General features: G+C 46.2%; 1 protein-coding gene across 1 annotated transcript; it reads left to right on the plus strand.

Annotated features, from left to right (window-relative positions):
• The first annotated feature begins 20,120 nt into the window (after positions 1-20,120).
• On the plus strand, positions 20,121-20,786 carry LOC123405959. Its single transcript, XM_045099466.1, has 2 exons — positions 20,121-20,304; positions 20,388-20,786. Exons 1-2 carry the CDS (start codon positions 20,245-20,247, stop codon positions 20,643-20,645), a joined length of 318 nt encoding a protein of 105 aa, XP_044955401.1. The 5' UTR covers positions 20,121-20,244; the 3' UTR covers positions 20,646-20,786.
• The last annotated feature ends 1,163 nt before the right edge of the window (positions 20,787-21,949 follow it).

Here is a 21,949-nt window from a genome sequence, read left to right on the forward strand (position 1 = left end):
CCCCGGGTCTACTTCACACCATATTTTCAGCCTCACTCTTTTACTTCGTTGCACTTTCCGCCTTCAGATCTCACTTTGCAATCAATCTTGAAGGGATTGACAACCCCTTTATAGTGTTGGGTGCAAGCTCTTTTGTGTTTGCGCAGGTACTATGGACTTGACGAGATTCTCCTACTAGATTGATACCTTGGTTCTCAAACTGAGGGAAATACTTACTGCTCCTGTGCTTCATCACCCTTTCCTCTTCAAGGGAAAAACCAACGCAAGCCAAGTCTCCATCAACGTGCCAATTTCTGGCACTGTTGTTTGAGAAGTAGCAGTACTCATCCAAAGTACTCACAAGACTTATATCAGAACTATACTAAGTATGCATCAGTATCAAGGAAGGGTTATATGTGGACTGACTACAACAATGCTAGAATAGATAGAGGAGGCCTAGTCCTATCGAAGACTAGCATCTTCAGGGTCTTGCAGAATTAGACGAGAGTAGAACAGGGGTAACACAAATAATAGTCATATTGTTGCGGCAATATTAATATGAGGTCACGCCCACAGATCCTCCCTCGACTCCGTGCGAGAAAGCAATCCGAGGGCAACAATTCCAGTTAAGTAGCCATTATAGTTGTATAAGATCAGGGCACAACTCCAAGTCGTCCTGTAACCGTGGACACGCTATCCGAATAGTTCATTTCTTCCCTACAGGGGTGCACAACATATTCCCCGTCACGCTCGATAACACTCTAGTCGGACACACTTTTCTGGGTCATGCTTGGCCTCGGAATATCGACACGTCGCAGCCCCACCTAAGCTCAACGGAGAGGCCAGCCCACCGGTCTAACTCGTAAGCACAAAGGGGTCGTGGGCCCACTTGCCCTATGCTCTCCTACACGATGCGTGGGCAGCCGACGTCAGTCCTAGCACCCCTTACTACAAGCGTGATGCATCTTGGGACCACTCGGGCGTGCGCCGCTCCATCGCTGACGTCTGAAGAGCTTCGGCTGATACCACGACGCCGAGTACCCATAATTCTTCCCACGCATACGGTTAGCGCATAATAAGGCCTTCCGACCAACCCAGATCAAATATCCAAATCCATTATCATTTTAATTAAGTCATCGACACATCCACGCGGGAACCCACCCGCCTAACATCTATTCATCAAAGATCCCAGCAACATGGTCAAGTAACCGTGTGGTTGTAACATCACGGGGAATCCGAGGTATCACCCTCGTTGGATTCCGAACGATGTATCCGTCAAGGTGGACTTAGAGGAATCACCCTCGAGGGTCTCACACTTGAGGGGTTGCACGACACAGACATCGTCGGGAGTGGTGAAGGAGGAATCACCCTCGATAACCACGATCGACTAGCTACACTACAGAGGTATTATCATGAGTACTTCGCAAGATGTCACCCTTGGTACCCGATAGTAGCTCTGCAGCGTTGTACAACTAAGGGGGGTGTAAGTGTTGTGTCGGTGCTTGGCTCGTCAAATAGGGATCGAGATTTGATGACTAAGCGGGGCAACTGGACTAAGGGGTCAAAGGGGATGACTGCTCCACCTATACTAAACAGTTTTAAGGGCTACGGTACTGAAAGTAGTAGTTGATCCAAATTAGTCTATGCATCTGATATAGCAGCTAACTACAACAGTAGCAAGATGCAAGCATGAGGGAGAAAGAAATGGGCGATATAGGAATGATCAAGGGGGTCTGCTTGCCTGGTTGCTCTGCAGACAAAACGGATCCTCGACCGGGAAGTAGTCGATCACCGGATCATCATCGGTCTCGGGGTCTACCGAAAAAGAAGTAGCGTATGGGAAACACAATAAATAACAGAACAATCAAAAGCATCACAAAACAAGACATGGCTTAAAGGCAGCGCTAGGCATGAGCTAACGCAGTATCATCCGTCATAGACGGGTCGGGAAAATATCGGATGATATTTCCCGGGTCTCTCGCTACTACCGGTCAGACGGAAAACGATGGAAAAGTTCCATGTTTGCTATGCTAGGGGCGCGAGACAGACGAACGAATAGTGTATCCGGGTTCGTTTCGTTCTGCTCATCAACTTTCATGTATAAAGTATTTTCATCCGAGCTACGAATTATTTTAAAAGATATTATAAAGATTTAGTAACATTCTGAAATTATATAACTAATAAATAAGGGAAACGTTTTCCGCCCATGCGCCGGCGGAACGCTTCGGCCGGACGCACGCGCGTCGTTGATCTCGCACGCTCCTCCCCATCCTGAACGGCCCGCGATTTCCTCCCCATCTCGAACGGCTCGCGCGCTGCGCCATCATCCGCGCGGCCTTGCGCCGCCGCCGTCGCTGCGTCGGTCCCTGCCCCCGTCAGCCCGCCCAAATCGCCAGTTGCCGCCACCGTCGACCGTCCACATCGCCGAATCCAACTTTCACCCGTCGTCCTCGTCGTCTGCCCGCTATGGCCGAGGCGCACGTATAGAAGTGTTTTACAAAACGTCACTCAAAATTGCTGCAACGACTATTTAAAAAAGCTTCAACCGTTGATTAAAAAAGGTGCAATCATACATATAAAAAGCTGCAAGGCAAATCATACTTTTTCCTCGTGAAGTTTTTGGTTGAAGCTCTTTTTTTAACGGTTGAAGCTTTTCTATACACGGTTGAAACTTTTGAGGAGTGACCACGCGAGATGCTGCAGTCGGAGCGGCGTTTGAAACTTTTTTCATACACGGTGAAGCTTTTTCTGTCAATGTTTGCAACTTTCCCTCGTGAAGTTTTTGGTTGAAGCTTTGTTTTTAACGGTTGAAGCTTTTTCTACACACGGTTGAAACTTTTTATCCAGCATTTGCAACACAGGGGGTGAGATGCGACCGAAACGAGGTGAAGACCGATGGGCTGCATCCATGGTGCTTTCGACGGGCGACCGAGGCGGCGACCGACGGTGAGGGCGACCAGCGGTGAGGAGGCGAGGCGAGGCGGTCGACGCGTGCTTGGACGTCGGCGCAGGCGAGGCGGTCGACGCGTGCTTGGACGTCGGCGCAGGCGAGGCGGTCGGTGCGTGCTGGGGCGTCGTTGGGGGCGAGGCGCGTGCTGGGACGGCGGCGCGTGCGAGGATGGTGGGCGGTGGGGGCTCGCGCGACCATATCTGACAGTCACGGGGCCCTGATCTGACGGCTGCTGCGCGACCGGCGCCTAGCACTGGCCAATAAATAAACAAGATATCTCTTGTCACCTAGTGCTTCTCTAGCCACAAACTATGACAGTGGGAGCAATGGGTCCAGTCAGCATGCCTAGTCAGTAGATGACTAGTCAAAGTTTGACTAGTCAACAGGGTCAATGGACCCACATGTCAATGGACCCACAGTAGCCTGGACGAGCACACACACGCACACGACCGCACGGCCATGGCGGCGAGTAGCAGCAGCCGACACGGGGGAAGGGGAGGGCGAGGCCGCGTGGGCGGCAGGGCTAGTGTGGCTGCGTGGGAAGGGGCCTAGGTGAGCCGTGCGAGGGTGTGGCCGGGGGAAGGTGAGGTGCGCCGACCGGAGCTGAGGAAGGAGAGGGAGGAGGGGAGAAGTGCTCATAGACCGGTGAAGGGGGGTAGCGTGCTCGTGGTGGTCGGCATGGGAGGTAACGAGGAGGAGGCCGGAGAGGCGATGCGGGGATGCGCCCCGACGGTGGCCGATGGCCGGTGGGGAGGTGCGCGAGGCGGCCGGAGCAGCAACAACACGCCGGGAGGCTCGAGCCGAAGGGGAGGAAGCCAGGGGAGAGAGTCGTCGGGAGGTGAGTCTGGCGGAGGGGCGCGGCGGTGAGGATCAGTGCCGACAGGGCGGGGTGGCACGGAGGAGAACCGCCAGAGGGCCGGCCAGTGCGGATCCGGCGGCGGGGCGGGAACTCGGTCCGGTGGTGCGTCGGCCTTGGGTGAAGCGAGGCAAGGCGGGGTCGATCAGAGGAAGGCGAGCGAGGGGCCTCGGTCTAGGACGAGGGGTCGGGGACTCGGGGGGTAGCGATGTGGTGGGGGGGGGGGGGGGGGGGGGGTCTGACGAGGGGAGGTTCCCCTCGTGGGTGGGAACGTGGGTGCCGGCGGCTGGAGGAGTGGGGGTGAGGGATTTAGAGTTTCACGGGTGAACTCGGTGGGTTTGGGCTGGTCGGCTGGGCTGGTTGGGCCGGTCAGCTGGGCCGGAGAGGGTCTTTTTATTCTTTTTCTCTTTTTTGATTTTCTTTTTTTAATGTTTCGGTTATAATAATATCTTCTCTATAAAATATTTTTATAAAATTTAGAGGACATGCCCAATATTACAAGGGAAAATTTGGACATTATCATAAAAAGTCTAGGGATCTTTTGAAAATAATTGAAACTTACATAAACCCAAATGGGCATTTAATAATCGTTTTGCCACGGTTATAAACGTATTAGAGGCACTAAATCATTTTATAAAATGTTGTTTACAATTTAGAATAGCTTATGGAATATTTTAAACCTATGCATGATTTTAATGCCTGGTTTGCAAAACTTTTAAAATCACCTATCAAATGAACTTTGAAAATCATTTGGAAATTTAAGTGAGGTTTGATTCCATTGATGATCAAACAAGGTTTAGCAAAACATCAACTTAATCCTGTGATCACTGTAGCTTAAACACAAGCACTATTGTAGCAGCAAATCCAGGGCGTCACAAGGGACCTGTTGAGGAGGGGAGCACCAAGACCAGGATGGAAGAAGTGGAACAAGCACTATTGTACAAGTTGATTATCGAGCGTGGTGTCGCGGCCAACTTAGATATCATCGCCGAGCTGAAGAAGCAACATGAGGAGGAGATGAAGGAAGTGTGATCAAGCATATCTGCACTGGAAACCAAAGTGTTCGAGCTTCAAGGGCACATCTATGACCGCCAAAACCAGAACTGTGAGTATGAACTAAAGTTTTTGTGCATGGGCTTATCTCTCGAAAGCAGGATCCAAGAGACTGAAGAATCATGTGTGGAGGGAGGACCTTTGCCATGGAAGCTTTTTGCTAAGGATTACGTGAGGAACAAGAACAAGGATGAAGAGTGAAATATTCATGGGTAATGGCATCCCCTTAGCTTGTTCGAAGCTTGGGGGAGTGCCCCGTATTTTTATCTTTATCCTTTATCTTTTATGGTCAAGTCTAGTGTCGTATCATGTCTAGGGAAGTTATCTTATGAAATAGGTGTTTCATTGAGGTTTATCACTCCTTTGTGGAGATTCTCGTGTCCGTGAGTGTGCAGTTGTCTATGATGGAATATTAATGAGAAGTCTATTGGTTTCTTCGCTGCACCTGGTATTCTCTTCATGCAATTGACCTTATATGTTGATTCTTATGGGGTATTGATCTTATATATGAGGTATGGCTTTGAAAACTTTATTTAATCTTGGCAAACATAGCATTGGTCATAACAACAAGCATGAGTTTTTCTAATAGCGACATAGTAAAAACCTTTATGTTCTTATGCTTGAAGTGTTATGCTGACAAGGAAGAAAACTTGATGTTTCATGCCAATTCTTTATGTTAAACTTTATATTGTTTTGCATCCAAGTCAACATCATTTGTATGCTTTCAAAAGCCTTTGCTAGCCAACCCTTGTACTAAGCGGGATTACTGCTTGTGTACCCATACCTTGAAACCTCAACCTTCCCAAGAGTCCACCATACCTTCCCTATATGTGGTATTTCACCGCCACTCCTAAAGTATATTACTCATGTGCTATCTTTAAACATTCACAATATTATTCCCTGTTTTGTGCCTATGTTTTAGCTCATGAGGAATTAGTAGATAATTCATGATCTTGTCATACTAGACAAGCTTTATCCTGGGTTTGCATGTCTAATCTGCGAACCCTAATACAAGGAGGGACTGGCATGAGTGCGCCCAACTCGTAAAATATAATAGCAACAAACAAAACCTCCTTCACGCTTTGTTTATGAGAAATCAGACAACTTTGGTAGTGATTAACAAAGGAGACTAAGGGGATGTGATCGTCCCCACTCTGGGAGCCGTTCCTCAAAACTTGTCCAGCATGAGAAGTATTGGGCTATCTGCTAGCATTCGTTGACGAATTATGCACCTCTCAAAAACTTGTTTTACAATATGATTGATTTCAAAATCTCTAAAAGCTCTAGCACATGAGTTCTCCCTACTTCCCTCTGTGAAGGGCTAATCCTTTACTTTTATGTTGAGTCAGTAAACCTACTTCTTTCTATCCTATAAAAGAGCAGACACCTTATGTTGACAAAGATGCATGCATTTATATTGTTTCATTCAGAATTGTCATATTACAACTTTGTTAATATTATCATTAAGATAAGTAAGTTGTTTGTTAAGCCTAGCTAAAGCAAACATCTTCCTTTGTGTTAGCATTTTCACTTCTTGAATAATAACATGTTCTTTCAAAAAGCTTCAATTGATCTCATCAAAATATAAGAGGGAGAGCAAAAGTTAAAAGTTATTAGTTGTTCTTTGACCAAGGACATGTTTGCCATGGTTTTATGAGTTTCCTTAGCCCTACTTTTGATTGTAATTGATATTACCCTTTCATATGGGCCTTATGAGTTGATATTGCTGTTGAGGATGGTTGAGTCTAGTAGACAAATTATGATTCTTCTTGTGTGTATTCTTATTTATCGACACTTCACTCTCTAAACTTGTGGACAGGTTTAACGAGCTCAATATTCGCTTGGGGACAAGCGAGATCTAAGCTTGGGGGAGTTGATACGTCCAAAATGCATCACTATTTTGTATCATAATTTGTCTCTATTCATTGATATATTTCACAATATGATGTTGTCCTTATAGTGTTTTGGCTTATTTTACACAATTTACAACTTTCAGGTGCCGAAACAGCAGATGCAGGATTCGGTGGAGAAAAGAGCATGAAGAGTTTCCATATCAGAACATCTCCAACTGAGTTGAAATTTATGGGGAAGAAGTTTCCGAACAAATCACGAAGACAGGCCGAAGAAGAGCCGGAGGGGGCACTAGGCACCCACGCGCCCTGGTGGTGCGGGTCCCCCCTAGGCCGCGCCAGGTGGCCGCTTGGGCGGTGGGTCCCACCTCCGGTGCCTCCCTTTGGCCTATATGACCCTTGTGACCTAAAAATCCTGGGGGAGAGAAGAGTTTCGAGAGTTCCGCCGCCGCTCTACGGCAGAAACCTACACAGAAGAAAAGACCTTTCCAGCGAACAGATTCCGCCAGGGAGAACTCCTCCCGGAGGGGGAGATCATCCTCATCGTCATCACCATCGTCACGGGCATCATCGAGATCATCACCACCATCATCATCATCACGAGCACCATCTCCATCTTCACCCCATCTCACTTTGCCATTGCAATCTGAGTTGTACCTTGCACTATTCATCCCCTTTACTCTACCGGTGTTGATTACTCTTTTGTGGTGAATGTTATTGAGTTTTGTTGGAGAATTATTATTATGACCAGATTTTTCATCATATTTTCATCCCCTCTGATCACGATCTCTTTTATGTCTTGTGAGTAGTTCCTTTAGTTCTTGAGGGCATGGGAGAAGTCTAGTTGATAGTAGTCATATGATGTTGAAGTAATATGTGTTGATTGATATTTAAGTTATGGTGTTATTCTTCTAATGGTGTTATGTGAACGTCGACTACATAACACTTCGCCTTTTTAAGGACCTAGGGGAATGCATCGTTTATAAAGAATACTTATGGTGGGTTACCGGAGTGACAGAAACCTGAACCCCAGTTCGCATGCTTTTGCACGAGGGTGTGTTGGATCCTAAAGTTTATTGCTATGGTTAGGCTTTGCCTTAATTTCTCTCTTGTATTTGCGGATGCTTGCAAGGGTTTTAACCATAAGAGTGTACTTGTCTTAGCCTAGACGGTGCACTAGCAAAGATCCACCCACATAACATTTATTAATACAATACATAGTACTAGACCGAATATGGCGAAAGCACTTGACTATCTTTCCCGTGTGTCCTCAGGAATGCCTTAGTCTTATTAAGTTTAGTCCTCCGGCTTATTATTTGTGTTTAAAAGGATTGGGCCACTTGCTGCACCTCGACACCATTTACTTCCCTTGTATTTATTTTCTTGTTGCTTATACCAAACAACCCATAAAAAGTTATCTTTCAGTGCTTGCAGTTATTCCTTGCTCAAGATCGCTTGTCAGAACCTTCTGCTCCTCGTTGGGTTCGACACTCTTACTTATCGAAAAGGCTACGATAGATCCTCTACACTTGTGAGTCATCACAACCCCACCTCTAAGCCTTGACCATGAGCCACCTAGCCCAAACTTACCCTTCTGCCCGAAGCCGTCGCCGCCTCGGAGCTCGTCGGCGGCGATTCCGTCCACCCCTCTGGTCATGGCAACCACTTGGAGGACCAGCCCGAAGGGATGGATCCATTCCCGCACTCGGAAGGACCCTAGGAGGTGTCGTCCGCCCGCGAGGACCGCCCGAGCCCCCTTCCCTTCGGCTAGAGGAGGAAGACGACACGCTTGAACGAAGTCAAACCTGCCTGTGGGCCCTCCTCGTCAGCGATAGGACCAAGCTGCCGTCCACTTAAGTGGAAGCGTAAAGCCCACAGTACGTTTTCCTGTTTGAACATGTATTCCTTTCAGAAGCGTTTTTATTTATCTATTCATTTTAAAAACAGAAGTTTGACTAGACTTTGACTGGCCACATCTTTTAAAATAATTGTTCAAATGAGTTGAATCTTTTTCTCACCTCTTGCAAATTTCATCTAATTTATTTTAGTATTTATTTTAAAATTTTCCAAACAACCTTTGAGCTATGTTTGTATTGAATGTTTATTTGAACAGTTTTTAATAGGAATTTGAAGAAAGGTCAAACTTTCAAAAGTTTTGATGTGCACCTCACCTGCCTACACATTAAAGGCAAGCATCCTGAACCATGATATATTTTTGGTGGTTTTATTGTTGAAGTAAATATTATGGTTATGTTAAATGAGTGGTGTTATTTCATGTGATGATCATGCATGTGACTTTATGATTGAAAGTGCAATTATTGCATGATTGAGATGCATGGAACACTAGTCACGTGATGACGCACAAGTGTAGGGGATCTATCGTTGACTGTTCGATAAGTAAGAGTGTCGAACCCAACGAGGATCAGGAGGTATTGACAAGTGATCTTCAGCAAGGAATAACTTCAAGTACTCAAAGGTAACTTTTTATGGGTTTTCTAGTATAAGCAACAAAGAAATAAATGCAAGTAAAGTAAATGGTGCCCAGGTGCAGCAAGTGGCCCAATCATTTTGAACACAAAGGATAAGCCAAGGGACTAAACTTATAAAGACTAAGGCGTTCCTGAGGACACACGGGAAAGGTAGTCAAGTGCTTTCGTCATATTTCTTCTAGTACTATGTTTTGTATTGATAAGTGTTATGTGGGTGGATCTTAACTAGTGCATCGTCTAGGCTAAGACAAGTACACTCTTATGATTAATCCCTCTTGCAAGCATCCAAATATACAAGAGAGAAATTAAGGCAAAGCCTAACCATAGCAATAAGCTTTAGGATCGAATACTCCCTCATGCAAAAGTATGCAAACTGGGGTTTAGGTTTCTGTCACTCCGGCAACCCACCATAAGCATGCTTTATACATGATGCATTCCCCTAGGTCCTTAAAAAGGTGAAATGTTATGTAGTCGACGTTCACTTAACACCACTAGAAGAATAACACCATAACTTAAATATCAATCAACACATATTACTTCAACATCATATAACTACGAGCATCTAGACTTTTCCCATGTCCTCGAGAACGAATGAAACTACTCACAAGACATAAAAGAGATCATGATCAGAGGTGATGAAAATATGATAAACAATCTGGTCATAATAACAATCCTCCAACAAAACTCAATAGCATTCACCATAAAAGAGTAATCAACACCGGTAGAGTAGAGGGGATGAATAGTGGAAGGTACAATCCGATTGCAATGATGGAGTAGATGGGATGAAGGTGGAGATGGTGCTGGTGTTGGTGATGATGGTGATGATGATCTCGATGATGCACGTGACGATGGTGATGACAATGATGACGATCTCCCTTTCCGGGAGGAGTTCTCCCCGGAGGAATCTGCCCGCCGGAAAGTTCTTTTCTTCTTTGTAGGTTTCCGTCGCAGAGTGGCGGCGAAATCGCAAAAACTCTTCTGTTTCCCGAATTTTTAGGTCAAGAGGGACATATATGCCAAAGGAGAGTGCCGGGGGTGGGGCCCGTCACTCAGGCGGCCTCCTCGCGCGGCCTAGGGGGGGCGCCAGTAGGTCGCCTGGGTGACGTGTGGCCCCCCTCTGGCCCTTCTTTGTCGTATCTTCGGGACACGTTCGGAAAATTCTTCCCTCAAAATTTTAGCTCAATTGGAGGTGTTCTGATATTGCAACTCTTCGTGCTATTTTCTCCGCTGAATCCTGCGTTTGCTGTTTCGGCACCGGAAAGTTGGAAACTGTGTAAAATAAGCCAAAACACTATAAGTACATCATCATAAAGTGAAATATATCAATGAATAGAGACAAATTATGATACAAAATAGTGATGCATTTTGGACGTATCATCACATACTTTTGCCACACATGCCTACCAGATGGGATGTGAAGAGAGTTGGCGTCTCGGGGAGATACGACTTTAGGGCTGACATCTCGTGGGACGAGGATGGTCAGCGAGGCATGTTGGAGCATGACAAGTAGTGACTCTATCTGAAGTGAGAAAACATTTTGATTGTGCTAATCATGCATGGAATAACTTAAACCTCCTAAGTTGATCGTAGATATAGTCTTGTTAGTGTGTCACCTTAACCCTTCGTGCTGCCCCACGTCTTCCTGAAAGGGAATATGGTTCAGTAGGTCGTAAACCTATTACCAGATACACACCAAGTAGAGGGGACGGAATGAAGGTATCCGGGGCAGTGTACTAAATCCAGTCATCCAGTCAGGGGGCATGGGTGTTTCCGGTTTGGGACCGAGAGGGAAGAGCTCTTCCCTTGTAGCGCGCGATAGAAATTTGATCCCATGCTAGTCGAGGTTGGAGCCTCCCCATCTTATGGTTTTCCCTCGCAGCGTAGCCCGGGTGAGGCTGGTCTTCGCGGGGGAAAATGGGTGTGTGCTGGTTCTGAGCGTTTACTTCGGACATACCATATGCGGAATTAGCCCGAGTTACTATTGAAACCAGTGGGTTGTGGGTAAAGAGTACACCCTCTGCAGAGTCAAAACTATTCGAGTAGCCGTGTCCATGGTCAAGGACGACTGGTTGACTAGTCAAATTTCGGTGTGGGTGTCGGTCTTCGGAGGAAGTTAAAGAAATCATGAGACAAATCATGAAATATGGTGGATGATCGTACTATTATTTTTACTGTGGACTAACCCCTATGATTATGATTGTTGGATATCCCTGGGACAGTTCTACCTCCTGGATATTCAATATTTATTATTATCTCATATGAGCCCTTTATGTGGTGTCGCTCAGACGCCCGACTATGGCATGCTTATTATCATTTCTTATAAGCCCTTTCTGCGGTGTCGCTCACACGCCCGACTATTGCATGCTTGTTATTATTTTATTCAAGCCATGTATGTGGTGTCGCTCAGACGCCCAACGAAGGCATGTCTTATATCACATCCGTTAATTTTACTTTTATTGATTGCTCATTAAATTTCTCAGTATAATTAAAATGCCATTACTAATACTTGGGAAGTATATTTTGGTTGCTGAAATATTATGGTATTATTGCAAGTGCATACTAACCCCCCTGCCAATGTCATGCATGTTTTCATGATGTTTGCGAGTCCATTCAAAGTACTCATTGGCTTGTCCCTGGCTATTGTCTTGGCCAGATTGCGTGCTTAGAAAGGAGGAACCCGACGATAGCCCCGGAACATAGGCACCGAAGACAGGAGCCGCGTGAGATAGGAATTATCCACGTCAGCTATTCCTGTGGGAAATGGAGTCCCATAGATGCTGGAGATCACCGAACCGCTTCCGCCATCAAGCAGTAGAAACCCTTTTTGATGTACTCCATGGACCACCTCGGTCTTGTACCTCAAATTTGTATAATTTGCTTGGACAATTATATCAAGGAATTGTGCACCAACTAATAGTATTCCTGGGGTTTGTATGCACAAGGGTCGTTTTGAAGGGAAATTAAAATCCCTGAAAAACTAGTCCTGACAACCTTGGTATCAGAGCGAGGTTGAACATTGATTAATCCTATCTTAGCCGAGTCAATAAACCCTAGGTAACCACCCAGCCAAGCCTGTCCTAACCAGTAGCCTGAATAGTTTCAACCAACACCTTTCGACAGTCGATGCCCAACCTATTAGACTAGCCCTGTGGTCACATGCTAGTGATCAATGATTAAGTTGTGCTTTTCGCAATCTTGCGAGGGAAGACTCCATTTTCATTTCTATAAAGGGAAGGAGTGCACATAATAGCACATCACATCCACTACCACCTCCCAAGATGCCAGGCCCCATTGTTCACAATGAGACCACTCTTGTGGAACAAGGAGGTTTTGTAGCCATCCTTGCCGACCTAACACGTCGTGCCTTTGCCATGGAAGAGCCTCCGGAGTATGTTGTGTACCCAGAGCACTCGAGTGATGCCATCCGTCACTTCTGTGCCATGATACACATCTACGGCAGGAGTATCACCCAAGAGCGTCCCCATCGGTTCATCGGAAGGACCACTTCCTACGAGACAGAAGCCATTCACCTAGCAGCCCGAGAGGCAATAGTTCAACTCCGACACCTGTCGCCAAGAGTTAACTGTCGCTCGTTCTAGTACTACCCTAGCCGTGAAGGTTATGCTAGGCCGCTCCAACTTGCCAACGGAGACCATGACACTGACCCCGCCCTATTGCATCGCGTGCCCTACTGAGAGTGCAAGAGGCACTATACGACCATGTCACCCTCGACCTGCTTGCAACTCGTGAAGAGCTGTCTGAGCTTGACCCAAGGAGGAGAGAAGTGGTGCCCGACGCCAGCAACCCTGTAGTGGTGTTTGGGAGACTAGTTAAGCTCCTGAGGTCTGGCCCAGCTGCCGAACCGAATCATGCGCCTATCTCCCCTGAGGAGCTTCGTCGCACTTTGGGGTTTCCTCCAACGGGACCGTAGCCACAACACCCAGCATTGGACACCACCGCTACCCCAGCATTGTACCCCACCTTCTTCCCCGAGAAACCATGACGTCGTGGTTCCAGCAAACTCGACGTGTGCAAGACCCACCCACCTAGATGTAAACGAAGTAGACGAAGCCAAAACCCCGCCCACTTTTCCCTTGCATGTAATGTATGAGGTGGTATTATCATAAATACATGGGAAAGTTGTTTTTGTACCATTATTTTTATAGTACCGCTCATAGCCATGTCTATGTGCACTTGGCCGTGTAACTATAGTTGGACGTAGCTACAGGAAGCCGATTCCCAACAAACCACCACAGTAATATGTCATATTTCATGTAATTTTATCTATGGCCTTGACCGAACCACGTTATAGCGGAGCCAACCATCGAGACCAACCAAAAGCTTGTGCCCTAACCCCGCCCTATATAAGAGTCACCCAATGACTTTTTCCAGCATCCCTCGCCTTGTGCACTACAGTCACAACCTTTTTGCCATGCTACTCCAAGGGATTTACCTCAGAACTCTGAATGCAACTCCGGGTAGTTTTGTACGGACATTGTGGGACTTTACCTGCAGTACCATGGGTTCTCCACTTCAACCCCAGTACGAGTTGTTCAAGTCGAGGATCACTTCCACTACCTCGAAATATTGGGCAGTGGTACACATTTTCCGAGTGGACCCTAACCAAGACCCCACGGAAGTCTGCTTCAGCAGAAACGCTATACCTACCTTGAAAATGGCCATAGAGGTTCCTGCCTATGAAGCAATTACTCGCCTTCGATTTGCAGTACCATATGCCAGTGAAAGGGGTAATGTTATTTTCCGAGCCGTGCAGCACCCGGAGGAGCAGCGTATTTTCCAGGCACCCGTGCAGAGAGAGACCCCGTGTTGATCAGGCTCGTGCAGTATGTCATCACTCAAGAGCGCTTGACCCAGCATGTCATAGATTTTCTCGAGACCCTTGCTATCCAAAACCCTTAGATCACCATTGGTGAACCCTTGAGGATAGGCCCAGCAGGATGCATTCTGCGAGTCCTCGAACCGCTCGCCCCTGAAGACGAAGTAGATATGCCACTACCAAGAATATTTCCTCATGGCCGTTAGATTTTTGCGTGTTCCGTGAACGCCTTGTTTGTATCTGCTAATCTAGTTTCTGACTATGTGATGTGATGGCTGTGCCTTACTTTATAAATTATTGCATGCATATATTATATTTCAGTTGTGTGATTACTACGGTTTTCCTTGGATTGGTTTCCCTATGACAATCCTTTGTGTGATGATTTTTCTTAATAAAACTACTGTAGCAAAAAAAAAATTTACAAAGATTTTAGTCGCATGCCAACTCGCTCACAACCACACTCGCTCTGCCAATGCACTAAGGGCAAAACTGCACACACCTAGCACCTAGTTAATCGCCTCGCTAGCACCGCAATTTTTCCGAGAGGAATACATTGTGAGTGTTTATTTTGTTGCACCGTGCTAGCAACCACCCTTGCATTTTGCACACGCCTAGTCTTCGTGTTCACCGCCATTTCAGAGAGCCACCACTCGAGCAACAGCATCGTGACAATCATCCTAGATCATCGCCCATAGGAGCACTAAGAACCTGATCAACACCGCCATTCCTCCAGCCAACAGGATTATCAGCCACCTCGGAAGCTCGTCCACCATTGGAGCCTCACCTCGAGCTCCTGCAAACAGAGATGAAGAGAAGAAGGAAGCAGGAGGAGTGAGGCCGGGTGTGAGGTAGACGAGAGAACGGCGTGGTCGTTTTATAGTCCGAGTTTGGTGTGCGGTGGACGCAGTCCACCCGTGCCGCTCGTCACTCGATCGCAAGTGTTTGGAGATGAATCCGCGAGCAGTGTCGACAAGGTGTTGGCCCGCAACGTAAGTGCATGATGCGCCGACAGCTAAGCACGTCGCGTACTACCATGGTACGAGCCAAGACGCCTACGCGCTAGACGCCACGCGTGGAGAAAGCAGCGGAAAGCACGAAAGAGATAGAAGAGAGAGGAGAGTCGGAGGAATACAAAGGGACTGACAGTGGGCCCTCGGTCCACGTGTCAGCCACAGAGAGCACTGTGCACTCGGGTACGGAAAGCATAATTCGGGAATTGGAAATTTTCCTTTTACGAAATTTTTGTCGTAGCCATTCGTAGCAACGTCTTGGTTGCCCAACGTAGAAATTATCTGTAGCACCAGTACCACACCAGAGTTGCGCCAATTATCGTTTTGCCTGTAACCTCGTGGAGTAGTTATTTTCGTGCTAATACTACACCGCGGTAGGAGTATATATAACTTTTTTACGTCCCTAGCAAATCTCGAGGACGAGATTTTTCTTAAGGGGGTAGATTTTGTAACACCCCAAAATTTTAGCCATGATTTTATTTATTAAACTTTGGCCATGGTTATTTTAAATATTTATTTTTGGGTTTTCTACTGTTTCCAGATCCCTTCTTTTCTTTATTTCATAAAAAGCTCTCTTCCTAAGTAAGAGTTTTTGAAAAATATTATTTTACTTGAGTGTTTGCCTCAAATATTTTCCCCTACTTTTCCAAACCCAGTGAAGGCATTTTTATAAATAATTTCTTTTGAGTTTCATTTATCCAAACTTGACTTCTTAATTCTTTAAAGACCCGATTTGAACTGCAGCCATTTTGTAACTTCTTTTAAAAAAATTAAAAACATTTGTGGATAACCTATGATGCACGTGGGTCAATTTTATGCAAAAACCTAGCCAAGTATTTTGAAAAAATTGAGCTCATTATTTTCTTTTCCATTTTGGCCCAATTTACTGTTTTGCACTACAACCCCTACCTATACTTCTTCAAAATTCTACAAAAATTTGGAGTGGTCAAGGAGTTTTTATAAATGAGTTTTATGCAAAAAACCGAAATGGGTATTTTGAAAATTTTGGGCACCACATCCTATTTTCTATTCTCGGCCAGTTTTGCAGTTTGCACTGCAACCCTATTATTTTCGAGCCCAAAGCTTGTGAAAATTTTACTGCTCATAGAGGACCATACCAAACCCTTCAGTCCAGGAGATCAACCCCTTTTGGATTTATTAAGCCCCTGTTTTAACCTCCCTAAGATGCTGCCCAGAATTGTTTTTCTCAAATTATTGCACGAACAAGTTTTTGATTTTTAAAGACTAACCTTTCCATCATTCTTAGCATCCAAGGAGACCTTGGACTGGAAAAATTAGTGGCCATAAAACCTTTCTAGATGCCCCTGGCATTCTAACAAACACCTTGCATCCCTGACCAGATTTGACAAGCTTTTTAGTTTGTATGGTGAAGTTGCCACAATGACCAAACCATTATGTCTATTAGAGCCCTCGTAAAATCCCTAGCCAACCTGCTAAGTTTCACCAAGATTGGAACCCTCTGTAGCGGCTAGGCATTTCGCCGAGCACCTCTGGGGCATGTCGAGAGCGCGACTTCTGCAGTCTACGCATCCGAGTCGCCGCATCCCACCTACCCTGCCTGTGTGGCCTTTGCTTGCCCGAGGAGCTACAACGAGACCCCTCCAGCCTGCCAGTACCACGCGGCCAACCCCTGGAGCTCTGCAGCGCCACCATATGTGCACCTTGGCGATTTGTCGTCGTCTGCAGTGGATCTCTGCCAGGGCAGCACCATCCAAGCTGCAATAGCGCGCCAGCTCGACCCAGGATCAGCGGAGGACCCGGTCCGCTAGTGCCGACATCAGCAGAGGCACTGATTAGCCCTCTCGCTCCTGGCAAAATTGACAAAAATGACCCCTGGAACGAAAGAACTCACGGATTGACCCCTCGGAAGAAATAATTCACCGGCCTGACCCTTTTGTGTGGCGCCCGACACCTCGGCGCCACACTGTACTGTGTGACGCCTAGGGGTTAGGCGCCACACCCCCGACCATGTGGCAGGGAGGGCCCCACCCCCAGGCAGTGTGACGCCTAAGTCTCAGGCGTCACACATTGTAATGTGTGGCGCCTGACCCTTAGGCGCCACACTGACTTACAGGGCCACGGGCCAGCCCCCTCCCCACCCCCCTCCCCACCCCCTCCCTCATTCAAACAGAAACTTCCATTGCGGCGGCTGGCTCTCATCCCCTCCCTAATCCCCTCCCCAATCTCCTTCAGATCTGAGGATTTCTTCCTTGGATTGATCCCCCAAGGTAATGTCCTCCCCCATCCCTTCCCTTTCCCATCCTTCTATCCAATTTTATTATGTTTTGGTTGAGTAGATTGATTTTAGTATATTGATTTGAGTAGGTTCTTAGGATTTGACTAGTTAGGATTTGGTTGAGTATATGAGTAGTTAGTAGTTAGTAGTAGTAGTAGGTATAGGAATTGCATTAGGTTTTGGTTTTGGTTGAGTATATGAATAGTGAGTAGTAGTAGTAGTTAGTAGTAGAGGTAGGTATATGAATTGTATTATGTTTTGACTAGTTAGGATATGAGTTAGGATTTGACTAGTTAGTATATGAGTTAGGATTTGCATTAGGTTTTAACTAGTTAGGATATGAGTTAGGTTTTGACTAGTTAGGATATGAGTTAGGATTTGCATTAGGTTTTAACTAGTTAGGATATGAGTTAGGTTTTGACTAGTTAGGATATGAGTTAGGATTTGCATTAGGTTTTAACTAGTTAGGATATGAGTTAGGTTTTGACTAGTTAGGATATGAGTTAGGATTTGCATTAGGTTTTAACTAGTTAGGATATGAGTTAGGTTTTGACTAGTTAGGATATGAGTTAGGATTTGCATTAGGTTTTAACTAGTTAGGATATGAGTTAGGTTTTGACTAGTTAGTAGTTAGTAGTAGTAGTAGTTAGTAGTAGTAGGTATAGGAATTGCATTAGGTTTTGGTTTGTAGTTAGTGGTAGTAGTTAGTATTAGTAGTAGTTCATATGAGTATATGAGTCTTATTTGAATATTAGTAAATGAGTAATTTTTTGTGATTTGTAGGATGGTGTGGCTTCTGAATGATGTTTATGACGCTGAACACCGGGCCTATTTCATGTCGGAGAAGAAGATGGTAAGTAGAAAATGATTAGTAGATTAGTAATATTTTGAAAATGTAATAAGCACTTGATATCTTCTTCTCCTATATGTTTACAGGAGCTTACGCCCCTGAAGATCCGGTCTCATGGGGCATCCTCTGTAATGCATTACGATGAGCGGTACACCCCGTACATCGAGATGACGGGACTCCTTCCATTCGTGCAGCTTGTGAGTCGGTCAACTCCAAATCTGAACGCTGCGGCAGTCACAACACTCATTGATCGTTGGAGGCCGGAGACACATAGTTTTCACCTCCGGACCGGAGAGATGACGGTTACTCTTCAAGATGTTTCCATGATCACCGCTCTTCCCATCGAGGGGAAGCCACTATGTATGAGCACTGATTCTGAGGGATGGCGGCATCAAATGGAGGCTCTTATTGGTATGTCGCCGCAGGAGCCGGAGGTGGAAGATGGAGGGAAGAAAGATAGAGTCCCTGCCGGCGCCACTTTCACTTGGATTGCCGCCAACTTTGCTCATTGTCCTGAGGACGCAGATGACGAGGTCATCCAGAGGTATGCTCGCGTCTACATGTGGTACGTCATCTCTAGGACTATCTTTGCGGACGGCACAGGCAAGAATGCTCCTTGGATGTGGCTGAAGGCGTTGACTGTTTTGGACAACAAGTTCAGCTGGGGCTCGGCCGCACTGGCTTACTTGTATCGGCAGGTAATAAATTGTTAATATTAAGTACTCTCTGTTATCTTTTTCTGCTAAACTGATGCATGTTTGTTGTTACTTGTAGTTGGACGATGCTTGTCGCAGGACGACAAAGGACGGTGGAGTTGGTGGTTGTATGCTCCTACTTTCAGTATGGAGCTGGGAACGCCTACCTGTTGGACGCCCTAAAAGCTCAAAGTGGAATACCTGGGATGACCACGACAACCCTGTACGTCAACCTACATGGGCTTACAAGTGGGACTTGGTATCGGAGGTGGCAAGCGAAGTGAACCTATTGTACAAGCAGTACACCAACGAGATGGATTCGCTTACCCCCGAGCAGGTAAGATGGTTTCAGAGTTGACTTCCAGCTTCTATGTTGTGAGTGAAATGAATTGTGGTATTCATCTTGTGTTGTAGGTTGAATGGGAGCCATATGGTGTCGGGACAAACTTTGGTGATGCACACACGTTCGAGCTGAATCCACTATGCGTGCAGGAAAGACATCTTTGGCTAATGCGTTGTCCCCTAATATGCAATTGGGCGGTTGAGTGGCATCTCCCGCATCGTGTGCTGCGTCAATTTGGTTACTTTCAGCCACACCCGCCGGAGTGGGTGGACACGGACACACAGCTTCACAGGTAACAAAAAATAATTAGTGATTAGTTTTGTTCTTAGTGTTGAGCGAGCTACTGATGTGTTTTGTTCAAAGCAGGTTGGATAGGAGGAGGCAGCGAAAAATCAAGGACTGGCAGAAGCATCATAAGAGCTACGTCCTTATGTTCGAGCAAAGTGTGCAGGCAACTTCGAGCATACAACGAACCCAGTACCGTCAGCATTGTGCTCTTGCGTTCAGCAACTACCTAAGATGGTTTCAGGAGAGTACTCGTGTCGAGATTTGTCCGCCGGCTTACGAGGAGGACATATTGGAAGAACCCACTGAGTACGATGAACTTGCCCAAGGCGGTTACAGCAAGTTGATTCGCGAAGGGTACCAAACTTCCTTCGCCCCTGTCCTGAACTTTGTGGTAAGTGTGCTCCCCTATGTAAATTATGAATTCTAGCGGACCTATTCACTTGCACTTATTTGTTGTCATTGTCTTGTGATCATAGCGCAAAGAGGTCAAGAAACAAGCTGACGAGTCCGAAGATATTCTAGATAACACACCTGGAGGAAAAAAGGGAGAATGTGCACTTCGTCTATTCATAAAGGTGTTGTGTCATTATTATTATTTTGCCCAGAATGCAACATTATAGGTTACCTAATATATGTCATTTATATTTGAATCTAACAGGAACAGGGCAAGAAGTTACGGCGCCTATCCAACATTTTAGGTTGCCGTGACCCTGAATATGTTTCACCTTCGAGATCCGGTTCATCCGAAAGAAATACTCTTGACGATTCGGCTTCTTCGGGCGCTCATATGGATGATGGTGACATTACCCAAAGAAATACTCAGGAGGATGATGCTGACACTCATCAGGTATGACATAGCCATGCAGTTTGCACTTTCAACCTTCAGCCTTGAACCTTCAAATTTGAACTTTCAACCTTCATGTGTATTAGGCTGCGGACGACATGACGTTGAAGGCTTTCCAACGCTCCGCTTACGTGTTGAAGCCCAGGAAGGAATTTAAGCGCTACTCACCGGATGATTATGCGAAAGGGAAGAATCCGGTGGCCGGGAGCTCTCGTTTGTCAAGGATGAGAAGCAGGGAGGATGAGGTTGAGGATGACGATGACGATGAGTCCGATGACCCGGATCAATTTGTGGTTGCGAGAAGGAAGAAGCTAGTATCCAAGAGGGGACGAGGCCCTAAGTGATTTGTAGTTGGTGTTGCACTTGTCGAGCTGAACTATTTATTGTAGTCTTGAACTATTTCGAGTTGTGAACCATTTAGTTCTAGTTGCAGTTGTTGAGAACCATTTAGTGCTATCAAAAGATCCTTATTGCTGGAAATATATTGCTTTCTTGCACTCACAAGATCCTTATTGCTGTCAATATATTGATGTATTGCTGTTCTAAGATCTTTATTGCTGTCAGAAATTGCTTTTCATATTCAGTTCCAGCAGGTTTTCACATGTGTGGCGCCTAAGCCTTAGGCGCCACACCTGTGCAGTGTGGCGCCTAAGGCTTAGGCGCCACACATGGGCTTATACAGCCTCAACGCAGCCCCTCTCCACCCCCTCCCCAGTATAAGTCCATGTGTGGCGCCTAAGGCACACATGGGCTTATACATCCTCAGGGCAGCCCCTCCCCACCCCCCCTCCCCCAGTATAAGTCCATGTGTGGCGCCTAAGCCTCAGGCGCCACACTACACATGTGTGGCGCCGAAGGCTTAGGCGCCACACACTCTGTCATGCCTAGAACTGCATCTTAATGGAGGAGGAGTTCAAAAATAGTGGTGGAGCTCAGATACATACGTCCAAACATACAACACAAAGCACATAGTAGTGGTGGTGGAGTTCAAACATACATATGGTTATTGAAGTAACTTACGTCCAAAAGTGCATACATAGTGGAGTTTCATTGTCATAAAGCGCGGAACCAAACAAGGTTCAACAACACATAGATTACAAGCATCCGGCTCTATTGGGTCGAGCAAGGCCCCTTACCCTTCTTCTTCTTCCTCTCTTCTTCCTCTTCCTCTTCCCTTTTGCGCAGTTTTGAAGCCTCTTCCTTAACCCTCTCCGTGAAGCGCTGATGCTCCCGCTCTCTCTTTGCTGCGGCCTCTGCCAACATCTTCTTAAAGTTAGCTTCATATTCTTTTTTACGTTTCTCTAGCGTCTTCCTGTCATTCTCCTTTATCCTAGCCTCATATCGCTTATGCTCAAGGAACATTTGCCACTCCTCATCCCTCTTTGCCTTATCCTCCTCATCCTTCTTCTTTCGCGCTTCCGCTGCATCCTCCTCTCTCAACTTCTTTGCAGCCCTATCCATCAACAGCTGCTCCTCACTGGCTGCATCCTTCTCCTCCCCCCACTCCGCTTTTGCCTTGTTCGGCTGAGAAGCGGCCATACCTACAAAACAGGCATCATAGCTCATAGTTAGTAAAATAACACACAAAGGAGCATCAAAAACAACATGATAAAGATTAGTGAAATATGTGACATACGGAAATGGTCCT

Source organism: Hordeum vulgare, chromosome 6H (genome assembly GCF_904849725.1).
Source record: "Hordeum vulgare subsp. vulgare chromosome 6H, MorexV3_pseudomolecules_assembly, whole genome shotgun sequence".
Lineage (NCBI taxonomy): Eukaryota > Viridiplantae > Streptophyta > Magnoliopsida > Poales > Poaceae > Hordeum > Hordeum vulgare.

Excerpts from the sequence above, each read along its gene's own strand:
- LOC123405959 (XM_045099466.1), top strand. The coding sequence starts at position 20,245 with ATGGATGATGGTGACATTACCCAAAGAAATACTCAGGAGGATGATGCT. Across the intron at positions 20,305-20,387 it reads ATGATGCTGACACTCATCAG|GCTGCGGACGACATGACGTT; the intron begins GTATGACATAGC and ends CATGTGTATTAG.